The following is a 26,711-nucleotide window of genomic DNA, read 5'->3' as shown; positions in this document are numbered from 1 at the left end:
AGATCCAGGACCAGACGCAGAAGGTTCTGACCATAATGTAGACCCTCATTCCCAAACTGTAACTCCTGTTGGTGGAGACAATGAGGAAGACGATGATGAGACTCAAATACCTGATTGGAGCGACAACTTTAGTTTTTTGTCAGGGCAGGAACAGGTTGGCTCTGAGGACGACGGGTGTGATAACGCACAGGGTGATGATGATGAGGTTGGAGATCCCACTTACTGTCAACCCACAGTCAGCCAAGAGATGAGGTCAGCAGAGGAGGTGGAGGAAGATGCTAGTGACGACGAGGTCAGGTTGCGCCTTCCTGGACAGAGACGTAGTACTGGAAGCACGTCAACAACTGCATCCTCAAACACAACTCTGCCTCTCACCACAAGTCGTGGTGGCTCTTCAGGTCGCATGGGTGCTAAGCCTTGCATAGCCTGGGCATTGTTTCAGATCAATAAAGATGACCCAACTCGTGTTATCTGTAACATTTGTCAGCAAAAGCTAAGTAGAGGCCAAAAAATACATAGTTTGAGTACTTCATGCATGAACCGGCACATGGACATGAAGCATAATTTGCAGTGGGAAGCTCAGTGTGCTACAATGCGGCCTAGCCGGCCGGGCCAACCACCGTCTGCCATATCTTGTGCATCCGCGGCCTCTTCATCCTCTGTGACTGGGGGGACAGCAGTCACACCTGTTTTGGGGCGCAGACCTGCCACCTCTTTACCCGCAACAGCCAGCGTGATTGGCAGGTCATCATTTTCATTGGAGGTGGTAACACCATCTGGTGTTGAGCGCTGTCCGACATCGATATCACCACCTTTGGATCAAGGCAACCTAACATGTCCGCCTGCATCTTCCTCACAGACCGGCAGTTTGCCGGGGACACCCTTATCAACCCCGTCTAAGCACAATAGCCAGCCCTCGGTCCCTCAGATGTGGACAAGTAAAAGACCATTTCCTCCTAGCCATGAGAAAGCTAAGAGGTTGAATTTCACCATCTGCAAGCTCTTGGCTACAGAAATGCTGCCTTTCCGCCTGGTGGACACAGAGGATTTTCGAGACCTTATGTCCGTCGCAGTGCCCCAGTACCAGATGCTCAGTCGGCACTACTTCTCAAAGAAAGGTGTGCCTGCGCTCCACCAGCATGTCGCACACAACATCACCGCTTCTTTGAGAAACTCTTGTGTGTGACAGGGTGCATTTCACCACAGACACTTGGATGAGTAGGCATGGACAGGGGCGTTACATGTCGCTGACTGGGCACTGGGTAACTATGGTGACAGCAGGACAAGGGGCTGCTGTCCAAGTCTTGCCGTCCCCACGAGTTGTGCGTCAATCCTCTTTATGTCAAAGTTCCTCCACTGCTTCTGCCTCCTCAACCTCCTCTCGGTCTTCCACCTGCACCCAAAGCCTGTCTGGTCATGCCACAAGCTTTCTAACTGCGCAGAAGGGATCCTGCACACCTCCTTACTATGCTGGCAGTAGGGCTCAACGTCATCAGGCGGATTTTACTTTGAAATGTCTGGGAAATGTGAGTCACACAGCTGAGGAGTTGTGGTCAGCTCTGGAGAACCAATTTCATGAATGGTTGTCTCCACTGGACCTGAAACCAGGGAAGGCCGTGTGCGACAATGCTGCAAACCTGGGTGCGGCCCTTCGCCGGGGCAATGTCACACACGTGCCTTGTATGGCTCACATGTTGAACCTGGTTGTCCAGCAATTTTTAGCCCACTATCCCAGACTAGATGGCCTTCTGCAGAGGGCACGGTCGCTGTGTGCTCACTTCCGCCGTTCGCATCCCGCAGCTCAGCGACTTACATCTCTACAGAAGTCGTTGGGCCTGCCACTTCACCGGCTAAAATGCGATGTGCCTACCCGGTGGAATTCAACTCTGCACATGTTGCAGCGACTGTGGCAGCACCGACAAGCCCTGGTGCAATACGTTCTGACGTATAGCCTGGGCCAACGAGATCCAGACGTGGGGCAAATCACGCTGGAGGAGTGGTCTCAGATCAGGGACCTATGCACCCTTCTGCACAGTTTTGAAATGGCGACGAAGATGTTTAGTGCTGACAATGCCATTATCAGCATGACTATTCCGGTGATTTACATGCTGGAGCACATGTTAAACAGAATTCGGAGTCAGGTGGTGGCACAAGAGGAGGTGGAGGAAGTAGAGGAGGAGGAGTTGTATGCGGAAGGGCTAACATCTGCAAGGTCCAGACGGTCGGCAGCACCAAGGCGGCAGGCATGTGAGGGTGGGGGAGATGGTTTTACCAGGGCGCATGGTAGCAGCCAAACTAGTGAGGAAGGTGCAGGAGCCCAGGAAGAAGTGGAGGACGAACTGATGGAAGACTCATCAGATGAGGGAGACCTTGATCACATTTCTGTTGTGCGAGGTTGGGGGGAGAGGACAGAGGAAGGAAGCATGATTGTTACCTCGCCACCAACACAACAGGGACTTGGTGCTCCTGGATGCGCAACACACATGAGTGCCTTCTTGCTGCACTACCTGCAACATGACCCTCGAATTGTGAGAATTAGAAATAGTCCTGACTACTGGGTTGCCACACTGTTAGATCCCCGGTACAAAAGTAAATTTGCCGAAATTATTCCTGCCATAGAAAGGGATGCACGCATGCAGGAGTATCAGCAGAGACTGTTGCAGAATCTTACATGTGCTTTTCCACAAAACACCAGTGGTGCACGTAGTGAATCTCACAGTTCCAACTTGCCAACCGTGGGACCGTCAAGTGTTCAGCACTCAAACCATAACAGAACCACAGTATCTGCTGGTAACATCAATTTTGCGGAATCATTTCACCACTTTTTTAGCCCATCCTTTGCAAGGCCACAGGAGACAAGAAGTCTGACACATAGTCAACGCCTAGAGACGATGGTACAGGAGTATCTCCAAGTAAACATTGAAGCCATGACTGTGTCACTGGACCCTTGCTCTTTTTGGGCTTCCAATCTGGATAAATGGCCGGAGCTAGCCACTTACGCCTTGGAGATCTTGTCATGCCCCGCAGCCAGCGTTCTGTCTGAACGTGTGTTCAGCGCTGCTGGTGGTGTGCTGACAGATAAGCGCACGCGGCTCTCCACTGATAATGTAGACAGACTCACGTTCATAAAGATGAACAAATCATGGATCCGAAACGACTTTTCTACCCCTGTGTCATCCTGGGGAGAGTAAAAGCTTGATGATTGGTTAAAATCACCCTACCAACCGTTTTAAGCTTTCAAATTACTAATCATGTTTATCTGTATCTTGGCTGGAAAATAATTTGGGCTTTGTAGCAGTGTGCAGCACTGATTCTATTAGGCCATCTATAATAAGCTCCACCAGATTAAAAATTAATAATAATTTTTAGCTGCATCTAGCCCGGAAAATAATTTTGGGGCTCCGAGATGCGCAAGACACATAAGTGCCTTCTTGCTGCACTACCTGCAACATGACCCTCATATTGTCAGAATTCGAAGTAATCATGACTACTGGGTTGCCACACTCTTAGATCCCCCAAACTTTTCGATCAACCTTTTCATTTTAATAAAGACCAAAAAATGGTCATTTTTGAAATTATAAGCATTAGCAGGTTATTAGAAACTGAAATCAAACAGTTTTCAACTCAAAACTTTATTCTAGGTGATGTTACATTTTCACATAGGACCCCTTGTTCGAAAGGAGCTTCTGAACTCTCTCGTCCATTGAATTTGTCAGGTTTTGGATGGTTTCTGCTTCAATTGTTTTGCATGAGGACAGAATACCCTCCCAGAGCTGTTGCTTAGATGTGAACTGCCTCCCGCCATCATAGACACTCCTTTTGATGATGCTCCAGAGGTTCTGAATGGGGTAGAGGTCAGGGGAGCATGGGGGTCACACCATAAGTTTGTCCCCTTTTATGCCCATATCAGCCAGAGATACAGATGTTTTATGTGCAGCATGAGATGGTGCATTATCATGCAGAAAAATGATCTTGCTGTGAAATACACGGTTCTTCTTCTTGAACCATGGCAGGAAGTGCTGTTTGAGAAAATCCATATACATTATGGAGTTCATCTTTAGCGCCTTCAGGGATCCTAAAGGGGCCGACAATCTCTCTCCCCATGATTCCAGCCCAAAACATTACTCCACCTCCTCCTTGTTGGCGCTGTAGCCGTGTTTGCGTGGGGTGTCCATCAACCAGCCATCCTCCACTCCATCCATCTGGACCATCGAGCGCTGCACGGCACTCATCCGTGAACAAAACAGTTTTGAAATCAGTCTTCATGTAATGTTTAGCCCACTGGAGCAGTTTCTGCTTGTGTGAAGTGGATAGAGGAGGTCGACAGGATGGCGTATGCACAGCTGCAAACCTCTGAAGGACCCTGCATCTTGTTGTTCGGGGGACGTTGGAGGCACCAGCAGCTTCAAAAACTTGTCTGCTGCTATGACCAGGCTTTTTTGCCGCTGCTCTTTTAACCTGACGTAATTGCCTGTAGGAAAGAGTCCTCAATTTGCCCTTATCAGCACGCACACGTGTGTACTGTGAATCAGCTACATACTTCTTGATTGCCAAGACACTTCATCCTGATCATCGCACAATGTTGATTGTAGTCATGCCTTGACCTAAACACTCCACAATTTGTTGCTTCTCAGCAGCCGACACATCCTTTTTCTTTCCCATTTTGGCAGAAAATGTAGGCTGCTTAATAATGTGAGACAGCCTTCTTAAGTAGTCTTGCCTTTCATTGGACACACCTGCCAAACTAATTAGCACAGGTGTCTGCAATTGCTTACAGTGATATAAAGAGCCCTGACACACATCACCATCAATGAGTTTAACTGACAAACAAACAAATTCTTCCCTTATCACTCCTAAACACTTTTTGCATAATAATTTGGAACACAGTGTACATGTGCTTTTCCACAAAACACCAGTGGTTCACGTAGTGAATCTTACAGTTCTAACTTGCCAACCGTGGTCTGTATGGAGTTGTTCAATAAAGGGCCCAAAATTAAGATAACATAGATGGGAGAGGTCTCTATGAATAGGAATTCCTAAGTATTTGATACCCTGTGAGGGCCAGGCAAAGGGAAAGTTGGACTGGATGGAATCCTATATGGATTTGGGGAGGGAGACATCGAGGGCCTCAGACTTCGCTGCATTGATTTTAAAATTTGACCATGTAACAAAGTGATCTATTTCAGCCATAACAGCATGGATGGATATATGTGATTGAGTGATATATACTAGGACATCATCAGCAAATAGAGAGCACTTGTACTCGGTGCCTCCCACCTCAATCCACCTAATATTGGGGTTATGGCGAATTGATGAGAGCAGGTGCTCCGTCACTAGGATGTATAAGAGAGGGGACAGAGGACATCCCTGCCTTGTCCCATTGGTGATTGTGAAAGGTGATGAAAATGTTCTGATGCACCCCCTGGGCCTTGGGACACCCGGAGCCGGACCCTTTTTGGTGGATGCTGGTGGTTGTAGTCTTCGTGGCGGCGACCCGGTTCCGTGGCTCAGGGTGGTCAAACCAGTGGCGGAACTATTTATTTGGTTTTGATGTTTAAATGTCCGACTACGCCACCCGTGGATTGCGGTCAGAGTGAACCACCGCTGCAGGGCAGACCGCTGAGGCTGGTGTTGTAGGTGCAGCAGAGCGTAGCATAACTCCCCACGGTAGGAGTATAGCCTCAGGGCAGTGTATGCGGAGGATGGGGGTGATGGTGCAGGGCAGCAGCAGTAACGACACGGAGTCAGTGATGCAGTCCAGGGCCTTTACTCACAGTTCTTATTATCCAGACCACGTCTGCAGGTAACGGCTGCCCACGTCGTACTGTGCTCACCAGGTGAGGGGCTCAGACAACTCCCAGATAACTTTGGAGCGCTTCACAGGATCCCCTTTGTGTGTCCTTTGTCTGGCCTTTCTTACCAACCCTTCTGTCCGGCTGCCTCGGGCCTCCTCTTGGTAAACTTGGCGCCAGTTTCCCTGACCCTATGTGGTGCCTTCCTAGCGGGTGAAGCGAGGGGCTGCGCCACATAAAATGTCACAGCCTCCGGTTTCTAGCTGAGGGTCGTTTCCTGCCTCCACTAGTTTCGGGGACCGGTCTCCCCCTTTGGCCTGACCCCTCCACGCAGGTGGATTCGGGCGTGCGGTGGCGACTCGCCCGTCCGCACCCCTGGGATCCCTTCATTCCTCGTTCCTGGAGCCTTCTCCGCTCCTCTTCCTTCCTTCTCCCTCTTCCAGGCCTGGGCCTCTGTTACTAGGCCCGCCTCCAGAGCAGAGCTCATGTAGAGCCCCTGCTCCCTGCCACTTCTGCTCAGACTTCTCTGCACTGATCTAAGATGGTGCCCACCTTTTATACTCCCTTCTCAATGCACCCAGGAACTGCTTCCTCCCTGCTCCTGCACTACAGGGTTCCCCTTCCTCAGTGTTCCCTCCCCCCACTCCAGCCAGGGACAGGGACTGTCGTGCCCATCTCAGAGGCATATTGGTCGCCCTGCCCCACGGCAATGTGGTGTAATGCATGCAGGTGTCGGGTCCTGATCCACACTCCATCCTTACCTGAGAGTGAGATATCACACCTCTGGGTGAGGTGCAATACCTCTGTAGCAACCGAGCCCTCAGGGTGCTACAGTTCCATTTATCTTCAGCCTAGGTGACGTATTGTGATACAGGGCCGTGATTTGGGCTATAAAAGGGTCCCCTAGACCCCTACCCCAAGCTTTTTAAGAGAATCATATATGGCGTGCCAGGAGACTCTATGGAATGCTTTCTCAGCATCCAACGAGAGTATCTAATTACAAATTTTTAACGGCATCTAGCCCAGGAAATACTTTGTGCCTAGTAGCAGTGTCTGCTAGTCAGCGGATTATCCCGGCTGTTAAGCAAGCTACACCACCTGTAGTTTGGACACTTAATTTTTTCAAAGGAAATGCTTCGGGACCACGGGATACTCAGTGAAGAGCATCAGGAGGCACCCCAAGGCATAGGGGCTGGGACTGGCAGTAGGATGCCTTGCGGTGGACAGCCGAGCTCGATCCTTATAAAAGCTTTTTAACTGCAGCAGCTTTAGTGGACGCTACTGGAGCTGGAATTACGCGGCTGCTGGCATGAGACTTGCCCTCCAATAGATCCTTGTAAGTGGATTTAAAGTGTATTCATTCAAATTAGAGAGACAATTTAAATTAAAAAGCTTAGAGCTGCCTCCACCACAGGGGGGCTCGCTCGACCCACCAGCGGACAGGCACCAGTATTGGGAGAGGGGGGCTGGCCATCAGGGTTCACCGCGGCTCTGGCACAAACCCGGCGACACGGAGGTGGCACGGGCAGGAGCGGACTGAACGTGTCGGCTTCTCACTTTTTGGATTTTAGAAGGGCATGACATGCCTATATCTGTGTCTCCCCCTCCTTTTACTCCTCCACCTCTTTTCTTTTCGCATGACTATATGTACTTGTCACTTTTCCATGTGTTAGTTGTGTCTTCTGAGCAGTTTGTCAGCTTTTGGACACCTTTGAAGGTGTTTTCTATGTGTTTCTATGTGTTTTTGTTTGCCTGCCATTGGTTTTAACGGTGTTCGAAGGTGTTCGACGAACAGTTCGACGAACAGTTCGGCGAACACACGGGTGTTCGACGAACCGAACCGAACTCGAACACTACGGGGGTGGCTCAACACTAATTATAAACATAGCAAAAAGGCAATGTTATTTACCAGCCAAGGTCACAGAAACAAAATCAAAGACAGGATGCAACAGACCCCCTTAATAAAGGTGGAGGTAACACAGGTGCCGCAATTCACCTTGGCCGGTCGGAATTGCGGCAACCCGGAGAATCTGTGCAGTAACTACTGTTATGGCAGTGGTGGAGAGATTGCATAACACAGCATGCGGGCTGACAGACCATCATACCATGGGATGGGAACGTCAACCGTGCATGCGCCGCATTACCAGGATGACGCGGCCAAATGCATTGCTTGATCACCTGTGTCACACTCCCTCTTCTGCGATTCTTATTGGTGCAATAAAATTAACCATGGTGGCCCCACCCCCAGCACAAGCCTCCTGACGAAGAAGGACGAAACGTGCGTTGTGGCGGAAGACACACATACCTGAACCAGCCACAATGTAGGTCAGCATTTTTAGTCTTACTGATAGAGATCTGTCTCATATTATCTTATATGAGAGACACTTACTCTTTAGCCACACAGTATTTTCTATCACACGGTACACATTCTATAGCTACATGTAGTTGGACTGGTTTTATACGTAGTATTGTGATTCCCTGCAAATCAAAGCGCCTTGCTTTTATACTGTAATTGTGTAATTATTTATGAATTTGTTTTTTGATTCTTAAAAAAACCCACTCTTTTTGGGCATAATATACACAGTATTCGTAGAGTTCTCTGCCCAGGTCACTCTATTGGTGTATCTGGTTGGGGAAGTTTTTTGTGTGATTTGTAATCTGAGAGAAAATGGTTAAAGAACAGAGGGAATGTATCTTAACTGCATAAGAATGAACATGTCCTGTATATGGCATTTAGAGTGGACACTTGGCTAACATTGTTGTGGAAACTGCGAATTGTCTCTTCCGAGAGGAAGAGGACTAGAACTCTAGTGCCACCTATTGGAAGTAGCAATCCTAAAAATCAATATAGACTCTTTAACAAGCCTTGTCACATGACTTTGGATAAAAGCCAGAACCAGAATCTCAATTTGCAGACACTGTTTCTGGGTACTGTCCCTCGTCAGTGCAAAGTGTGAGATCTGGTTTGGCTGGGTGAGAGGCGTCTGACCGGGATCCAAGGGGTAACGTTTCTCCTTGTTGAGAGCGACATGCTGAGCATGTCGAATGAGGAGACCTTTAAGCCGCAATGCTCCTCTGGGAAATATGCAAAAGGGAGAGGACTAGAACTCTAGTGCCACCTATAGGAAGTAGAAATCCTAAAAATCAATATCGATTGTAATGAGCCTTGCCACATGACTTCATGGAAACTGGAATGTCTGAAAAGTAAAAAACTCCCCAAAAGATGAAAAATGACTAACTTATATGACTGAGATATATTTTTCCTTTATAGGTAAATCCACAAGTTGAAATATTCCTATAAAGTAAACAATAAGAAGTGTCTAGCAGTTCGGTCTATTTTTTTGCATGTTTGCTTGACAATAAGTATGGAAATAGTCTCTTCAGAGGGGAAGAGGACTTGAACTCTGGTGCCACCTATTGGAAGCCTCAATCCTAAAAATCAATATCGACTCTTTAAAACGGGTGCACAACCACAACATTTTTTAGTCCAAAGGCCACATTGCCACACTGAACCAATCCCAAGGGCTGCAAAAAAATTTAAAGGGGTACTTACAACACTAGCATACATCACTAGAATCACCATCAGTACATTAATACATCACCAGAACCAAGTTTTCAGTATTTGAGGAGGATTTGGAGTTTCTGCTAAAAAAAATAATCAGTATGAATACACACCAACTTTTAGTTTTTGCATTAGAAAATAGCCAAATCCTCCTGATAATCTCAAATCTCTAAATGTTGAGGATTTTTAAATTTCAACATAGCCATGAAGCACAATATGGAGAGCTACATGTACAAGATCAGAACTACTGTCAGCATGTAAATGCAGTGCCAGAACTCCAGTCAATTAAGGACGGTGGTTCTGCACCAAGCTAAGTACAACGATCAATTGTAATGTTAGGTCAGCCCCATATATAATTATATTGCTGGAACCTACAATTTCCAGTATGTCCTTTACAATGGTAAGGAGATGCTGGTAGTTGTTACCAGCCATCAGCAGACTGCCGACCATACAGGAACCACAGCACTGAAGAGACGTAGTCAGTATCACAAATAAATGTTTGCATCCAGTTACCTTATAGGTGACATCTTCTCTGATTCAAGTTGTTCCCATCCCTTTTGTGTCTGTGTAGTAAAGACACCATGATGAGAGACCCAGAGCACGTCTCTGCAGACTTCCCTCTTCTCCGTCTTCAGCAACACATCCTGACAGTGCCCTTGGAAATAAAATCATCATTTTACTGCCCCATAAATATAAATATCTCCCATGCTGTGCCTCTGAATAAATATTTGCCCCTCACTGTGCTTACGGCACAAACTACCCCTGCACATACAGCCCTTCTCCACAGCATCCCCAGATACTACCCCTTTCCATTATGTCCCCCCAAATTGCACATTTCCATAATATCTCCCCCATATTATCTCATCATAATGACTGCATTCACAACCCCCCTAATTTCCCCACAATGTCCCCCATTGCCTCATAGTGTCCTCTATTGCTCCATAATGTCACCTATTGCTCCATAAGGTTCCCCCATAATGGCTTCCATAGTGTTCCCCATTGTCTCAATGTCCCCCATAATGGCCTCCATAGTGTTTTCCATTGCCTTATTATGTCCCCAATAATGGCCTCAATAGTGTCCCCCATTGCTCCATAATGTCCCTCATTGCCCGATAATGTTCCCCATAGCCTCATAATGTCCCTCATAATGGTCCCCTTTGCCCCATAATGTTCCCCATAATGGCCTCCATAGTGTCCCCCATTGTTCCATAGTGTCCCCCATTTCTCCATAAGGTTCCCCTATAATGACCTCCATAGTGTCCCCTGTTTCTCCATAATGGCCCCTGGAAAGTAACACCAAGCACAAAACAAACATTTCATCTTTGGCTACTTGTGCCCGCCGCGTCCCCTGTACCTCTGCAGCCCGATGGCAGCAGCAGTGTGAGGACGTCAGCAGCGTACTGACATCATCACGCCACTGCACATCAGAGCCAGGACAAACGAGTGCTGCTCTGCACCAGTCTGCAGTTTTCAAATGTATTGGCATTTGAAAGAAGCGAATACATTTTAATTTAGGAAGAAGGGAGCGGCATCTCCTGGGCAGCTGTGTGGGCCACACAACATACTTCAGCGTGCCGCATGCAGCCCGCGGGCCATATGTTGTGCAGGCCGGCTTTAAAAGGACATTGACACATGACTTCGGATAAGAAGCCAAATCAGAAAACTCCATTTGCAGATATGTGTTTCGGGGTATTGATACCTCATCAGTGAAAAGCAGTAGTAATTTGACAGGTGGTCTATAGGGTAAAGTTTCTCCTGGTGAAGAGTGCCAAGTTGTCAAGAGTGCCAAGTGCCAAAAAATAGCATCTCTGAATCATATACTGGGACACTTACGTTACCTAAATAGCATATAGCTGTAAAAATTGTAAGGCATCATTAACAGATGTCCCCACAGACCACTTCAAAATCTCATAGAAATCCTTCCCAGAAAAGTGGAAGCTGTTTTAGCTGCAAAGTGGGGAGTATGGATTTAGAATGGGATGGCGTAAGAGCTCCTGTAGGTGTCCCCAAAATGTGTCCATATAGTCCAAAGACATACTGATTGGGAATTTAGATTGTAAGCCCCAATGGGGACAGCGATGATGTCTGTAAAGCGCTGTGGAATTAATGGCGCTATATGAGAGTAAAATAAATAAATATAAATAAGTATAGTGTAGTGATAAGCAGGGCTATGTCAGTTCCCTGCACAGTAGCCTGGAGTGCACTGTGCAGAATTGTTTTCTAAAAGAAGTTAACAGCTTTTCATAGATTGTAAGACATAATTATAGATAACAGATAGTGTTAGGCCACTTTAAGTTTAAAAATATTGCAGTTTTATTGTGTTTTCTGACTTGACAGTGGAAGTAATATTGCTAATAGCCTGACGCAAAAAAGTATTAGTTATATGATCTACCAGATCAGTTCTGACTCTGGTATCAAGCTTTAGTAATGCTGTCACATCAATAACGTTTATGGCATATAATAATATGAAAAGTTGTAAAAATTTGGGGACTACAATGTGGGAGCTCCCAAGCAACTGCTTGGGGAACACACAGTGGGATCTGAAACTGAAGTATAGAGTTAATTCTCTACACAACACACAAATAATGCATGGGAGCACTGACAACACCACTAAATAAGAGATAAGGCACTGATAGCCTCCCAGTAAAGAAGCCTCATGTAGGCATGCTGGGGTATGCTGTTCAGCTACACAATGACACTCAAGAAAGAAGAAGCAGCGCGGGGGATAATTAGACTTCTAAGCTTAGAAGTATCATTGTATAAAAACATGAAAAAATGGTTTAGCAGGAAAAAAAAACTACAGCAATGTTATTACAGACCTTATGACATAGAAGCTTATTTAATAGTTTCTCAAACTCTACTCGAAAACATATATTTTGTCATTGCCACATAGAACATCGCTCTGTAAGCAATTATATCTTTACCTCGGAAACAGCGCTGTGTGAGGCAGGGTAGACACACAATATAAAGCAGAATATATGCTGACAATCATCCTTGCAAGCACTTTGAGATATAATGTGTCATTTACCAAAAATTACTAAATGTGTAATTTTTTTTTTTTTTACCTAGGTGAAAGTTATATTTTCCTTCCATTTGAAGTAGTTATGACACATAACCCCAATCAGTAAGCGCTTATTACTGTCATACACTGAAATACGAGCATGACAATTGGTACTAGTGTCAGGCCTCCATAGGAGTACGTACATCCTACTGTGACAATATTCACATCTTGTAAGCCAGCAAATGACTGATGATTCTTAGATAATGTATTTTTGTTCCATTTCTTATTTGTCGGCTTTCATCTGAGAAAACCACCTTGGTATTCACTTGGTATCCCCAGAATCACCTTTCTTGATAACATATCTCATTTAAGCCTCCGCCACCCACATACTGGGGATAGACTTCCTGATGCGTGGGTGTTTAAAAAAAAAAGAACGTTTGGTAAACATGTATCATAGCTAAATTGTTATCAAGCTGCCTACGGTTCACTTGCGAAAAAGAAAAAAAATGTGGTTCTTTTTAACTTTTAATGTGGAACAATTTACTGTCAATTTACCACTTTACTTTCATACATTTATCAAACTTAATAACTCAAAACCTTAAAAGGGTGGTCCGAAATACAACTCAGTTTTCACCCTAAATCCCTATTTAATTTCATAGTTAAAACTATTTTCTAATATACTTGAATTAAAAATTCAAGAATTCAATACTGAAACAAAGTATCATTAGGGGGCAGAGGCTGCAGTCACTGCCGCAACCTCTGCCCCCTCCCTGAAGCAAGCCATCATCAGTGACGCTCGTTTCAGGGGCTGGGCTAGTCCCTGTGTGATGTGCACTAACACAATGCGCACTGTGAGGCCACGGCCCCACTATCAGTATTTGCTAAGTATTTTTTCTCAGGAGTGGGAGCCAAAACCAGGAGTGGATGATAAATGCAGAATTGGTGACTTGTTTCTATTATACCTTTTCTCTGATTGTTCCTCACCTGGTTTTGGCTCCTACGCCTGAGAAAAAATACTGACCAAATACTGATAGTGGGGCCACGGCCTTAGTGTGTATTGCTAGACGAATACCCAGCGTGCAGAGACCAACGCCAATCCCACAAGTGACATCACATGCAGAGGCGGCACTGGTCTCTGCACGCAGGGTAGTCTTACAAAACACATTTAGGCCCCCTTCACATGTCCGCTAAAAAGAACGTAAGCGTGAGATGGTCCATTCTTACTATCAGTGTGGTTTTCTGTTGGCTATGTGTGTGTACCATCCGTGTGCCACATTCCAGAATAAAACGCATTCAAGAAATTACTGATTTTTATGTGCTAAAGATGTGCAAAGATGATAGACAAACAGACATACAGATGTCCGTAACATTACCGCTCTTCAGAGTCGCCGGGTCTTGCACAGCGCTGCATCAGAACGAGGCTCCATAGGCTTTGTACGTCTGATTTGGTGGACTATGTCGGACCAGCGTGGGATTTTTTATTTTTTAATAAAGTGGTGAACCAGGGAAAGTGTCGGAGAGTGTTTTTTTCAATTAAGTATTTTTTCATGCATTTTTCCTTTTTATTACTGGGTTAATAATTGGGGTGTCTGATAGACACCTCTCCATTACGAACACCAGAGCTTGATATCAGCTGCGTTTCTGGACACTTCACAGCTGACATCAACCCCAAACACCATTACCCCAATTGCCAAAGCACCAGGGCATCGGGAAGAGCCGGGCAAAGCGCCAGAATTGGAGCATCTCATCTATCTATCTATCTATCTATCTATCTATCTATTATTATCGTTGCAAATCTTTAACACATATAAATCAGTAATTTCTTGAATGCATTTTATTCCGGTACATGTGACAGTGACGGCATACGGATGGGACACAGATGTCATCCATGTGCAGTACATATATACACGGACTTGTATTGGCCTTTGTCATCCGTGCTGCCAGTAAAAAAACGGACATGTCTCCATGTGGGTCACACAGACACACGATCCATGTGAGAACACAGACATGTCAACATGACCATAGATTATACTGATGGACATGTGGATACGTGTCTCTGATACTTGAGAAAACCGATGCCACACGTAACGGAAACACGTACATGCCTAACAGTGCGCTCTGCTCTGCTGCCAGCTCATTACTACTGATCTTAGCTGGCGTGAGAGCTCGGTGTCTTTGTGCACTTCGCACAGTGCACGTGGCACAGGGACTAGCCCAGCCTCTGAAACGAGCATCACTGATGACACTTCAATTCAGGGATTGGGCAGAGGCCGCAGCAGTGACAGCAGCCTCTGCCCCGGATAAAACTTTGTTTGAGTATCGCAGCATGCACTGGGGGGTTCTCAAACAAAGCGTCATCAAAAAATAAGTTGTAAAAAAAAAAAGCAGTTCGGGAAGGATAGGGAATTGTTAATTCAAGTATATTAGAAAATAGTTTAGATTATGGCATTAAATAGATCGGGATTTAGGATGAAAATATAATTGTATTTTGGACTACCCCTTTAAAAGTCTGCTTCTTCCTTTTCTACCGAAAGAAAAATACAGAGCAGAATTTGCAGAGCTAGTATAAAAGCATTTCATTACATATTTTCCTACTGAATTTTGGTTTCTATTTTACAACCAAGATAAGAGCCAAAGACAGACATCATGTGACTGTAATAAAAGAAGATACAGTAGCTGCTTCTCATTTCTCTTAGCCTACCGAATATTGTTGCATAAGTGTATTGAGATTGCAAAAAAACTATTATAAATAAAAAACTTGAATTTCTCCAGTTACTTGTAGATGAGCTGTTATATCATTGTATTACTGGATATTTAGCTATACTTTTACTGTAAATATGTGATTTAGATCAGCGTTCCTCAGCACAGAATGCATATTACAGGAGTACACACAAAAGCCTCAGGGAATATCCTGTAAGCTATGGGACCGGAAAAAAGCTGCTCTCATTTACCACCAACAAAGCTTTGTTATTGGTTGCTAGGATAATGAGGAGTGAGCAGGCGTATTTACTGAGCTCACTTAAAGGGGTTATCTGGGACTTTTATTAATTTTGCATATGGGGATAAGAACTAATAGGCAGCTAGTTGCTAACTAACCTAAAAAAATATCCCTAAACAGACAATAAAACCTAAAGAATGGGTAGTCACCAATACCAGCAGGAATATCTGTCTATCCTATATGTATAATAAGGTGAAAAAAAAAAAAAGAAACCAAAGGGATATAAGGAAATTATTCATATTTATTAGCAAAACTACAAAATTATGTACAAAATACAATCAAGTAGTGGACATCATTGGAAAGTACGGCAAAAGCAAAAATGGGAGATGGAACACAACCCTGGACAAGAGACAACTGATCTAAACACTCCTGGTTCCCAAAAATCCCACACATTTCCACTACTTGATTGTATTTTGTTCATAATTTTGCTAATAAATATGAAGAATATGAAGAAGAGAAAGTGCCGCTATTCTGCCGAGAGGCGAAATGAAGCCGGGGAATCAGCTGAGTCAGCTGAGATCGTCCCCATGCAGAACAGGCATGGGGACGATCAGGTAGTTAGCAAGTACCTGCCTGTTAGTTCTTAGCCCCATAAACAAAAATAAAAGTCCTGTATAACCCTTTTAAGCGTGTCTGCTTCCAAAGCGTCCCTTCCTACTTTACCTATCCTCCCATTTGTTGCCTCTGCAGTGCCAAGTCACCACTGACCATTTCTGCAGCCACTTCTACTTCTAATGACCTGCTGATAGGCTTGGGAGGGCAATTTTTATTCAGGACCAACTTGACAATGCAGCCGACATTAGCATAAATTACGCTGTGAGCTGTTCCATTTAGTATTATTAAATGTTTGTAGAGGCAATCGAAGCTAAAGATCACAGGCGCCAATAATAGCATAGTTGTACAATTATTAAAACATGAGGCTATGCTGATATCGGCACCCACAGAAGGAGTGGTTACAGACCACGTACTGTGGGCCTGTGGGCTGGTCTGACTCCTTGTGATTCAAATGCCATCTTTTGGGGGTTTGTTCTTTAAAAATGAGTGAAGCATACGGAAAAAAATGTTTCCTGGTCTTTGATTTTCTTTCTTTAATGCTGAGGCCTTGACACAGTACCAGGACCAGAACATTACACAAATGCCGACTCACTGACAGATTCCATAAAAGGGAACCTTGTAGGTCCACTGAGGCTAGAAATTGTCCAGTAATGTGAGTAATGTTTTGCGGAACTGCACAATCAACTGTAAAGTAAACTTTTACTCAGGACATTGTTGTATGCTAATGAACCTGGACTAGGCGTTTACTCACGGCCAGCCGTCCAGGATCAGAAGCTGCAGTCATGTCCCCACACCCTCCCCGGCTGCAGTCACATCCCCACGCCCTCCCCGGCTACAGTCACATTCCCACGACCCTCCCCGGCTACAGTCACATCCCCACGCCCTCCCCGGTGGCAGTCACATCCCCACGCCCTCCCCGGCGGCAGTCACATCCCCACGCCCTCCCCGGCTACAGTCACATCCCCACGCCCTCCTCGGTGGCAGTCACATCCCCACGCCCTCCCCGGCGGCAGTCACATCCCCACGCCCTCCCCGGCGGCAGTCACATCCCCACGCCCTCCCCATCTGCAGTCACATCCCCACGCCCTCCTCGACCGCAGTCACATCCCTACCCGCTCCCTGGACGTGTCTGACGGTCCCTGCACTGCCAGCGTTCTCACAATTTGCCCTTTTTCTGGCATCTCTCTTCCCCTGTCACAGATCTAACAGCCCATTTCAGGCTAAGCTATGAGAGCGGCAGAAAGAATCCAGGAAGAGAGCAAACTAGGAAGATAATGTCCAGGGGGCTTGACTGCAACTACTGAACAAGGATGAGTCTCAGTGGGTATATGCCTCACTGGACTTGTTTGGAGTCATTTGCATACAGTAAGGTGGTGAAAAAAATTTGATTTTATAATTGAAAAAAAAATGGAACAGAGGCCATTTCTAAGCGTCAGGGAAAGTGATACCGACAATCTGCAAGGACTTTGAAGCATTGGGGAAGAAAGTAAAAGAACTGGATGCACAGGTAGTTTTTTCTTCTATCCTTCCAGTAGACGGGCATGGCGTCAGGAGATGGAACAGGATCCTTGATGTGAACAACTGGCTGAGACGATGGTGCAGACAACAAGGATTTGGATTCCTGGACCACGGTGTGAATTACCTCTATGACGGACTCCTTGCCAGAGACGGACTACACCTCAACAAACCGGGGAAACACACATTCGCCAGGAGACTCGCAACACTCATCAGGAGGGCGTTAAACTAGAAGAAGAGGGGATGGGAAGAAAAACGCTGGACACGAACATGAAACCAGAGAACATACTAATGAAAGATATGAAGGGCGACAAAGAAGGTCCAAGACAGGATACTTGGAAGGGAGGTAAGAAAATTTCTAATACAATCCACAGGGAGAAGATTGGAACAAAACAAAATCGTGCAAACTGCGTGCTAGCAAATGCCAGAAGCCTGACAAACAAGATGGATGAACTGGAAGCAGAAATATCTACAGGTAACTATGACATAGTGGGAATAACAGAGACATGGTTAGATGAAAGCTATGACTGGGCAGTTAACTTACAGGGTTACAGTCTGTTTAGAAGGGATCGAAGAAATCGGAAAGGGGGTGGAGTCTGTTTGTATGTAAAGACGTGTCTAAAGCCTACAATACGGGAGGATGTATGGGAGGGAAATGAGGAGGTCGAGACCTTATGGGTGGAGATACATGGGGCAAAAAACAATAATAAAATTATCATAGGAGTCTGTTATAAACCACCAAATATAGCAGAAGCCACGGAAAGTCTATTAATGAAACAAATAGACGAAGTAGCAAAAAATAACGAGGTGATTATTATGGGGGACTTCAACTACCCCGATATAGACTGGGAAACCGAAAGCTGTAGATCTCAGAAAGGAAACAGGTTTCTGTCAATTATCAAAGACAATTATTTGTCACAACTTGTGCAGGAACCAACTAGAGGGACGGCCCTTTTAGACTTAATATTAACTAACAGGCCAGACAGAATAACTGAGGTGCAGGTCGGGGGACACCTGGGAAATAGTGACCACAACATTATACAATTCCACATGTGCTTCAGTAGGGTGCCCAGCAAGGGAGTCACAAAAACACTGAACTTCAGGAGGGCAAAGTTTGATCAGCTAAGAGATGCCCTTCACCTTATAGACTGGGATAGTATCTTTAGTAATATGAGCACGGATAGAAAATGGGAAATTTTCAAAACAGTCCTACATAGTCACTGTAGAAGGTACATACCTTATGGGAATAAAAGGGCTAGGAATAGGAGGAAGCCAATGTGGCTAAATGAGGAAGTCAAGAGGGCAATGAAAAACAAAAAAAGGGCTTTCGGTAAACTTAAACAAGAAGGCAGCGAGGAAGCGCTAATATCTTATAGGGAAAAAAACAAAATCTGTAAGAAACAAATAAGAATAGCAAAAGAGGAGACAGAGAGACTAATTGCCAAGGAAAGTAAAACGAATCCCAAACTGTTCTTTAACTATATAAACAGTAAAAGGATTAAAACTGATGGAGTTGGCCCATTGAAAAATAACCTGGGTAAAATCATAGAGGGCGATGAGGGTAAAGCAAACCTACTCAATAGCTTCTTCTCCACTGTTTTCACAAAAGAAAACAATTTATCGGAGGAAATGCAGAGCGATAAAGTAAACCCTCCGCTAAATATCACCCACCTAACCCAGGAGGAAGTTCAGAAACGCCTAAATAATATCAAAATAGACAAGTCACCAGGCCCAGATGGCATACACCCCCGGGTACTAAAAGAATTAAGTAATGTGATAGACAGGCCGCTGTATCTTATATTCAAGCACTCTTTATGGACAGGGACAGTCCCACTAGACTGGCGCCAAGCAAATGTGGTACCAATATTCAAAAAGGGGTGTAAAAGTGACCCTGGGAACTATAGACCAGTCAGCTTAACGTCTGTTGTGGGTAAATTGTTTGAAGGATTTCTTAGAGATGCTATTGTAGAATATCTTAATGATAATAACTGTCTAACTCCATATTAACATGGATTCATGAGGGATCGCTCCTGCCAAACAAACCTGATCGCCTTCTACGAGGAGGTGAGCTCACATCTGGACCGGGGAGAGTCAGTGGATGTTGTATACCTTGACTTCTCCAAAGCGTTTGATACCGTGCCACACAAAAGGTTGGTATATAAAATGAGAATGCTTGGTCTGGGGGATAATGTGCGCAAGTGGGTAAATAGCTGGCTGAGTGATAGAAAGCAGAGGGTGGTTATCAATGGAGTAAGCTCAGGGTGTGTCAGGGTTACTAGCGGGGTGCCTCAAGGGTCTGTCTTGGGCCCTATATTATTTAATATATTTATTAATGATCTAGTGGAAGGGTTGCATAGTAAAATAGCAATATTTGCAGATGATACTAAACTTTGTAAAGTAGTTAATACAGATGAGGATAGGGCACAGCTACAGGAGGATTTAGATAAATTGGGGAGTTGGGCCAAAAAATGGCAAATGGGGTTCAATGCCGATAAATGTAAGGTCATGCACATGGGAAAGAAAAATAGCAGTCACCCATACATATTAAATGGGAAACTGTTGGGGAAATCTGACATGGAGAAGGACCTGGGCGTCTTGGTTAACAGCAAATTAAACTGGAGTGCCCAGTGTCAGGCAGCAGCTGCGAAGGCAAATAGAGTCATGGCATGCATCAGAAGAGGAATAGGGGCATATGATGAGAACATTGTTCTTCCTCTGTATAAAGCGCTGGTAAGGCCGCACTTAGAATATTGTGCACAGTTCTGGGCTCCGGTGCTCAGGACAGACATATTGGAGCTAGAGAGGGTACAAAGGAGGGCGACTAAGGTAATAAAGGGAATGGAGGGACTAGAATACCCAGAGAGGTTGTCAAAATTAGGCCTATTTACGTTGGAAAAGAGAAGGCTTAGGGGAGACCTCATAAACATGTATAAATACATCAGGGGGCAGTACAGAGATCTCTCCCATGACCTGTTTATACCAAGGATGGTGACAAAGACGAGGGGGCACACTATGTGTCTGGAGGAAAGTAGGTTACTGCACCAGCATAGAAAGGGATTCTTTACGGTCAGAGCCGTGAGACTCTGGAACTCTCTGGGAGAGGAAGTGGTGATGTCCAACTCACTTAATGAGTTCAAGAGAGGCCTGGACGCCTTTCTTGAGAACAATAAAATTACATCTTATGCTTAGTGATAGTTAATTAATCCAGGGATTTAATCTGACTGCCAGATTGGAGTCGGGAAGTGAATTTTTCCTCAATGATGTAAATTGGCCTATACCGCATGGTTTTTTTTTTGCCTTCCCCTGGATCAACGCTGCGGAATAGCTGCAGTGCACAAGAAACAGGCTGAACTGGATGGACGCTTGTCTTTTTTCGGCCTTATAAACTATGTAACTATGTAACTATGATATGCTACCTTTAAAGGGAATATGTCAGCAGGTTTTTGTCATTTAATCTGAGAGCAGCATAAAACAGGAGTAGAGCCTTTGATTCCAGGGATGTGTAATTTATTAGGATGTGTGCTGTAGTTTCAATATAAATCAGCATTCTATCAGCAGGAAATTACCACTGCAGGACTATGTCTCACATGCAGATCAGTCAGGCCAATCTCGGTAGCCCCATCCACACCACTGATTGGCAGATTGCGGACAATTCACAGTGTAACCAGGAAGCTGCCAAACAGGGGTGTGGGCAGGGATATACACAGTCCAAAAGTCTTCACTCTGCTACATCTACATCAGACCAAACAGGGATTCCATCAAAACTGCACTAAGCAGTCCAGTAAGTGATACATTGTTAGAATCAGGGTCTGTGTTCCTACCTCATGCTACTATCAGACTCCATAGCAAAAACCTGCTGACAGATTCTCTGCTTATAACGGGATCCATCAGGATTACACGCATTGTGTCCATTGTTTTAACAGAAGAAAATGTACTACTATTCTTCCTATCTAATTTAAAAAAAACTTCTGATGACTTTTCTGATGGCAAAATAAAAAAAGCCTCATTTTGAAAAAAATGTATAAGAATCCACTTCCTTGGGGGTATTCAGTTGTAACTTCTTGAAACTAAGGGGTACTAGGCTTGGAAAGATTGAGAAACACTGATATAGACATACCTACCAACCATCCGGCAGTCAACGGAACTGTCCCGAATTTGGGGAGATATGTCCCGGCTTCAGCAGCATCTGTGTCCTGATATAGCTGAATACAACGGGGGAGCAGGAAGCCGACAAATTCTTCTTCCACAGTTCAGTCAATACAAAGACTGAAGATTCTGCCAGGACATTTGGGTCACATGACATTTTCAGGACATGTGACCAGCAGCTGAAGAGGCGCAGAATACAGACAAGTTGTATGTGTTTTAGTGTAGCAGAGTTGTGTGTGTTTTAATATAGCAGAACGGCTTGTGTGTTAAAGTTGCAGAGCTGTGTTGATGTAGCAGAGCTGTATGTGTGTTGATGTAGCAGTGCTGTATGTGTGTTGATGTAGCAGTGCTGAGGGTGGGCATCATACTCTGTGTGGGACTTTGTGGCCAGGGTCTGTGACGACATCAGACTATGTAGGGGAAATGTACTGTTGGGTCATTATACTGTGTGTAGGGGGCCTTATATTGTGTACTGCAGAATGTACTTTGGGGGCATTATACCGTATGTATGCAGCATAGTGGGGGGCCATGAAAGGGGTACCATACGGTGTGCAAACACTAATGGGCTTAACTCAAAGCAATATTTCTGTGTGGGCACATATAAAGTACTAGTTGAGTTTAGGGTACATTCACACCACCTGCTTAACACATTGTAAGGCACCCTTTAGCCCTTACCAATATATTGTATTATACTGCACTATAATTAAGAAGCAAAAATCATACCAAGTCTCTGTATAAGATTATTTGTTGTGAGATGCACTTTTTCACATCTGTTCAAGTTATAGAATAACCCTCGGCTTATCTTCAGTGTCCATTAGCCACTGTGTCCAGGCTCTCTTTTTAGCTCTGGCTCCATTCTCCAAACTTTAAAGAGTAAACTTTTTTTATCTAATTATTATCCTCGCATTGTAAAGTTAAGATGTTTTGTTATTAAAATACTTCATTACCTTATTTTGCTTCCTTCCTTACCAAACACTATTTTGCAGTGCTACTTCAATGTCTGGTTTATGCTCCTTTATAAGCTACTTTCAACTGCTACTCTGCATATAGAGTAAAAGAATTCCTCAGTCTGAGTATGTGGATGGGGAGCAGTGAGGTTTGGACAGGGCAAGTCCCATACATAGACTGCTTGAATATATAGTCTAGTGATCTGTAAAGTAATTGAAGAGCTTCTAAAGGACAATGAACTGGGCATTGAAACAGCAGTGCAGCACAGTGCTTGGGAGAGAAGAAAACAAAATAAGGTAATGCAGTATGTAACAAATTCATAACTGTGCAATGCTCAAAGCAAACATATTCACCCAACTTAGTGAAATCATTGTGACATTTACTTATTACACATTTGGCTTAATACAGTTGCTGACATTATTAATTTACCCCATAGGCAATTTCTGTGAAAATAAGCGCTTAGTATAAAATGTGTGATTGGTTATATATGCAAACCACGAAATATACTGCAACACTGACTTGTCATCCAAACTAAAAAATAATAAAGTGAGAAAGTATTTCAGCAGAACAGCCTAGGAAAGAGATAAAGCACCACTCCAGCTTTTTTTTTGTATTTCAGTGCTGGAATGGTGCTACTAATCTAAGTTCCCTGACCTTAGTCTTATACTCCATAGCCGCCGTCCTCAGCTCTTCCCGACGCTGCTCCGGTACCATGCCACCATCTTGTGACCCCAACTTCTGCCTGACCAGAAGTCAGAGGCGACGGTCACCAGCTCTAAATGTAAGTCTATGAGAGTCTCGTTCCACTCCACCAACACGCCATATAATGCACCCCACCTCATCCCGGAACTTAGCCGCGGCGTGACTAGTTCCACTCTGCTTGGATCCTCTGACCATCCGCATACAGTCTTTATTTTCTGTTTTACATGGGTCGGATTATAATAAAATCACCAAATTTCAATGTTCTTCCATCTCTTGTGTGGTGAAGTATATAATTTTATTTGATGACAATCTTTCTTCTGAGCACACACTCCCAGTTACGCAGTTTGAGAGGGCCTATCTATTTTTCTTGGTCACCAGGGCTGTTAGGTCATCTGTATAAATATACTCTAGATCAGGGGTCTCAAACATGCGGCCCTGAGGTTCCATTCTACGGCCCCCATGCCCTTGAGCTCCCAAGAAAATCACGCCCTGGGAGTTAGGGGACCACTGATGCCAGTGCTTGTTGTCAGCTGAATGTACATTCGAGGACACACATTCAATTGAATTATATCTTGGTGCACAGATCAGCTCTCTGCACCGCAATACCTATAACAGCCACCAGCCACCAGCTAGTCAAAGGCCAGCAGCTGACGGCATTGTGCCCATCGCGGCAGCACATGACGTCACTGTCATGCACCGCCCCGGCTGGGGAGGAGGAAGGGGATGCTATTCGCCGAAGGAGTGAGGTCGGGTGAGAACATTTTTTTTAATGTAATTCCTTGAAAAATGGCATATTGGGGGACATTATTACAAGAAGGAAACCAGAATGGGGATATGGCTACAGCTTGGGACCAGGATGGGGGAAATTACTATAAGATGGGACCAGGATGGAGACATTTGTTCAAGAAGGGGAGTAGAATGGGGACATTGCTACAAGATGATGGAGACCAGGATGGGGGACATTGCTACAAGATGAGGACCATGATGGGGCACATTACTACAAGATGGGGACCAGGATGGGGGACATTACTACAAGATAGGGACCAGGATGGGGGACATTACTACAAGATGGGGACCAGGATGGGGGACATTACTACAAGATGGAAACCAGGATGGTGACATTACTACAAGATGGGACCAGAATGGCAAACATTACTACAGATGGGGGCCATTATTACATGATGGGAAACTGTATTACAGGACAGGGGACATTACTACTAAATGGAAACCAGGATAGGGACATTATTACAAGATGGAGGACATTATTAAAAGCTTGGGTCCAGAATTACTATGTGATCCTAATTGTTAAATGATATTACTGTATGGGGCCAATTTAAAAATTTAAAAAACACGCCAAAAATGGTACAAAATTATCAAAAACTCATATAGAACAAAAATGGTATAATCTTGTCCCGCAAAGAAGGCGGCCCGTAATATTCAAATTTTTACTAATAGAGGCCCATTTACCAGGTTGAGTTTGAGACCCCTGCTCTAGATATTGCTATTAAAGGGAGTATTTCTTTATACAGCTGTAATCACTGTTCCTGCACCTTGACTGACAGACTACCCTGAACATATATGATGAGTAGGGGAGTGATTACAGTGCGCTGACTGTCTAGTGACAGTTTCATGCACAGTCTAGATGACTGGAAGTGAACGGCTGCAGGGAGAATCTGACTTAATTTCCTCTCTGTAGCCGCTGCTCAATTTACACTGCGAAACATTATAAAAATGCTTTAGAACTGCAGATTACAAATATAACTGCAGGTAAACAGCATTTCAGTAGGGACAGGTTTTCTTTAAGTTGTATCAGCAAATGTTTTAAAAACCTAGAGTAAATAATTGTTAAATTCACCACATCCGCAGTGCTGGTGTCCTGCTAGTCCTGTGACAATCTTTTTTTTACAACAGCAGCGTTCAGCCAATCACTGAGGGCAATGATGCAGTAAACAGACTATGATCACGGAGGCCAGTGATTGGTCAGAATGAGGGATTTAATAGGCGAGTATTGTTTTTTACATTATAATACTTGCTACTACCTGTTTTTGTTGTCAGTTTTAAGACAATCCCTTGGATGATCACTCAAACAGAGCATCTATTTTAGTAACAGTTCAGCATAGTACAGATTAAAGTATGATAAATGCACTTTTTCTTTGTCAATTACTTTATAAAAGAAGTTGCCAAGTCTGTCTTTGCTGAAGAAAATTATTCCCATTCGAGTACAAGATACTATTTTAATATGATAATTCAAAAAACAAATTCAGCTTTTGCACATGTTAGACTAATGTTGTCAGAATCCACCAATTGTCAGGTTCAGTCAACATTCTAAAGTGTATGGTGGCTCCGGACAACTGATCGGCGGGGGAGATGTCATTTGGACACATGATTTCGGACTAGTGATGGCTGATCTGCTACCGCCAGACTGCTGACGAATGCCCTCATAGAGAACACAGGAAAGCTCGGCCAAACAAGCACTTCTGCATAAGGTAGAGAAGGCGGAGATGGCTGTCATCGTTCGACCAACAGCTATATAATGTGTATGGCAGGCTGAAGCATTGCATGGCAATACTAGCAATTGAAGGAAAACGCTAAAAAAGATGGATATATCTTTCTTTTTAAAATACAATTCATGTAGTGTTTACTTAAGGAAGTGAATTATACAAGACAAACACGATAAACTGTATATACAAGAATATCGTAGATTAGCAAGAAATGAGAATCTCTTACCTGTGACTGTATCGAATTGCTATGGTTAATCCAAGCTGTAAAGAATAATAAACCAATGTTACCTTTCATAGACAACAAGGGATTTTAAGAGATCCTAAAGCTATTACTTGTCACAAAGAAATTCTATTAAAAGGTATTAAATGATTTTATAACCAACGTTATTGATGAGAATGGTTAAAGTATGGGATTATAAAAGATGTATAATGGGTTAGCAAACATAAAATTATTCATGCGTATTGAAAGGGTCCGGCAGTGGCTTCCTCTCTATTTTCCATTGAGGACAGATACACATTTAGCCAATCATACTAGTAAAAGGTGGGAATGGGGGGATGGGAGGTTCAGCAAAAATTGCTAACAGCCACAGAAACGTGGTCGACAGAAATCTAAAGAGTATCGTGGCCTACACTAAAGGGCAGAAAAGGCCAAACAGTGGTGGGATGGGATAATACAGAGCTCATGAATATGGAGGGTTACATGGCAGCAGGTTTACTAGTCCTCTAGTCATTATCTCCTGTTGAATAAACTGGGATTTTATTGAAACTACAGAAAGTAACCCAGTGACTGACACGGCGCTGAAATCAGGGTCCCTGTCTCTATATTTTGCTCGTTTCAGATTAGGTGGCAAAAACCTGCTGACAGATTCCCTTTAATTGGTTGAAGAGCTGTCAACAACTTTTCTAAGGTTTACATACATATATATATTGTACCCATTATTTTATGGAAAAAAAATAAACAAAACAAGTACACATATTTGGTATTGGCACA

The 26,711-nt window shown here is 44.2% G+C and overlaps 1 protein-coding gene across 2 annotated transcripts in view; it reads right to left on the bottom strand.

Moving 5' to 3' along the window:
• Positions 1-26,711, bottom strand: part of ACOXL (acyl-CoA oxidase like) — a 612,189-nt gene that overhangs the window by 408,100 nt on the left and 177,378 nt on the right. For both annotated transcript variants that reach the window (XM_073672763.1, XM_073672762.1), the window contains exon 10: positions 25,947-25,981. In XM_073672763.1, the coding sequence (XP_073528864.1) occupies positions 25,947-25,981 (35 nt within the window). The remainder of the gene's footprint in view (positions 1-25,946; positions 25,982-26,711) is intronic.

Source organism: Phyllobates terribilis, unplaced genomic scaffold, assembly GCF_046119375.1.
Source record: "Phyllobates terribilis strain yellow unplaced genomic scaffold, ASM4611937v1 Scaffold_3__8_contigs__length_932513732, whole genome shotgun sequence".
NCBI lineage: Eukaryota > Metazoa > Chordata > Amphibia > Anura > Dendrobatidae > Phyllobates > Phyllobates terribilis.
Note: the sequence above shows the minus strand (reverse complement) of the source record. Positions and strands in the feature narration are given on the sequence as shown.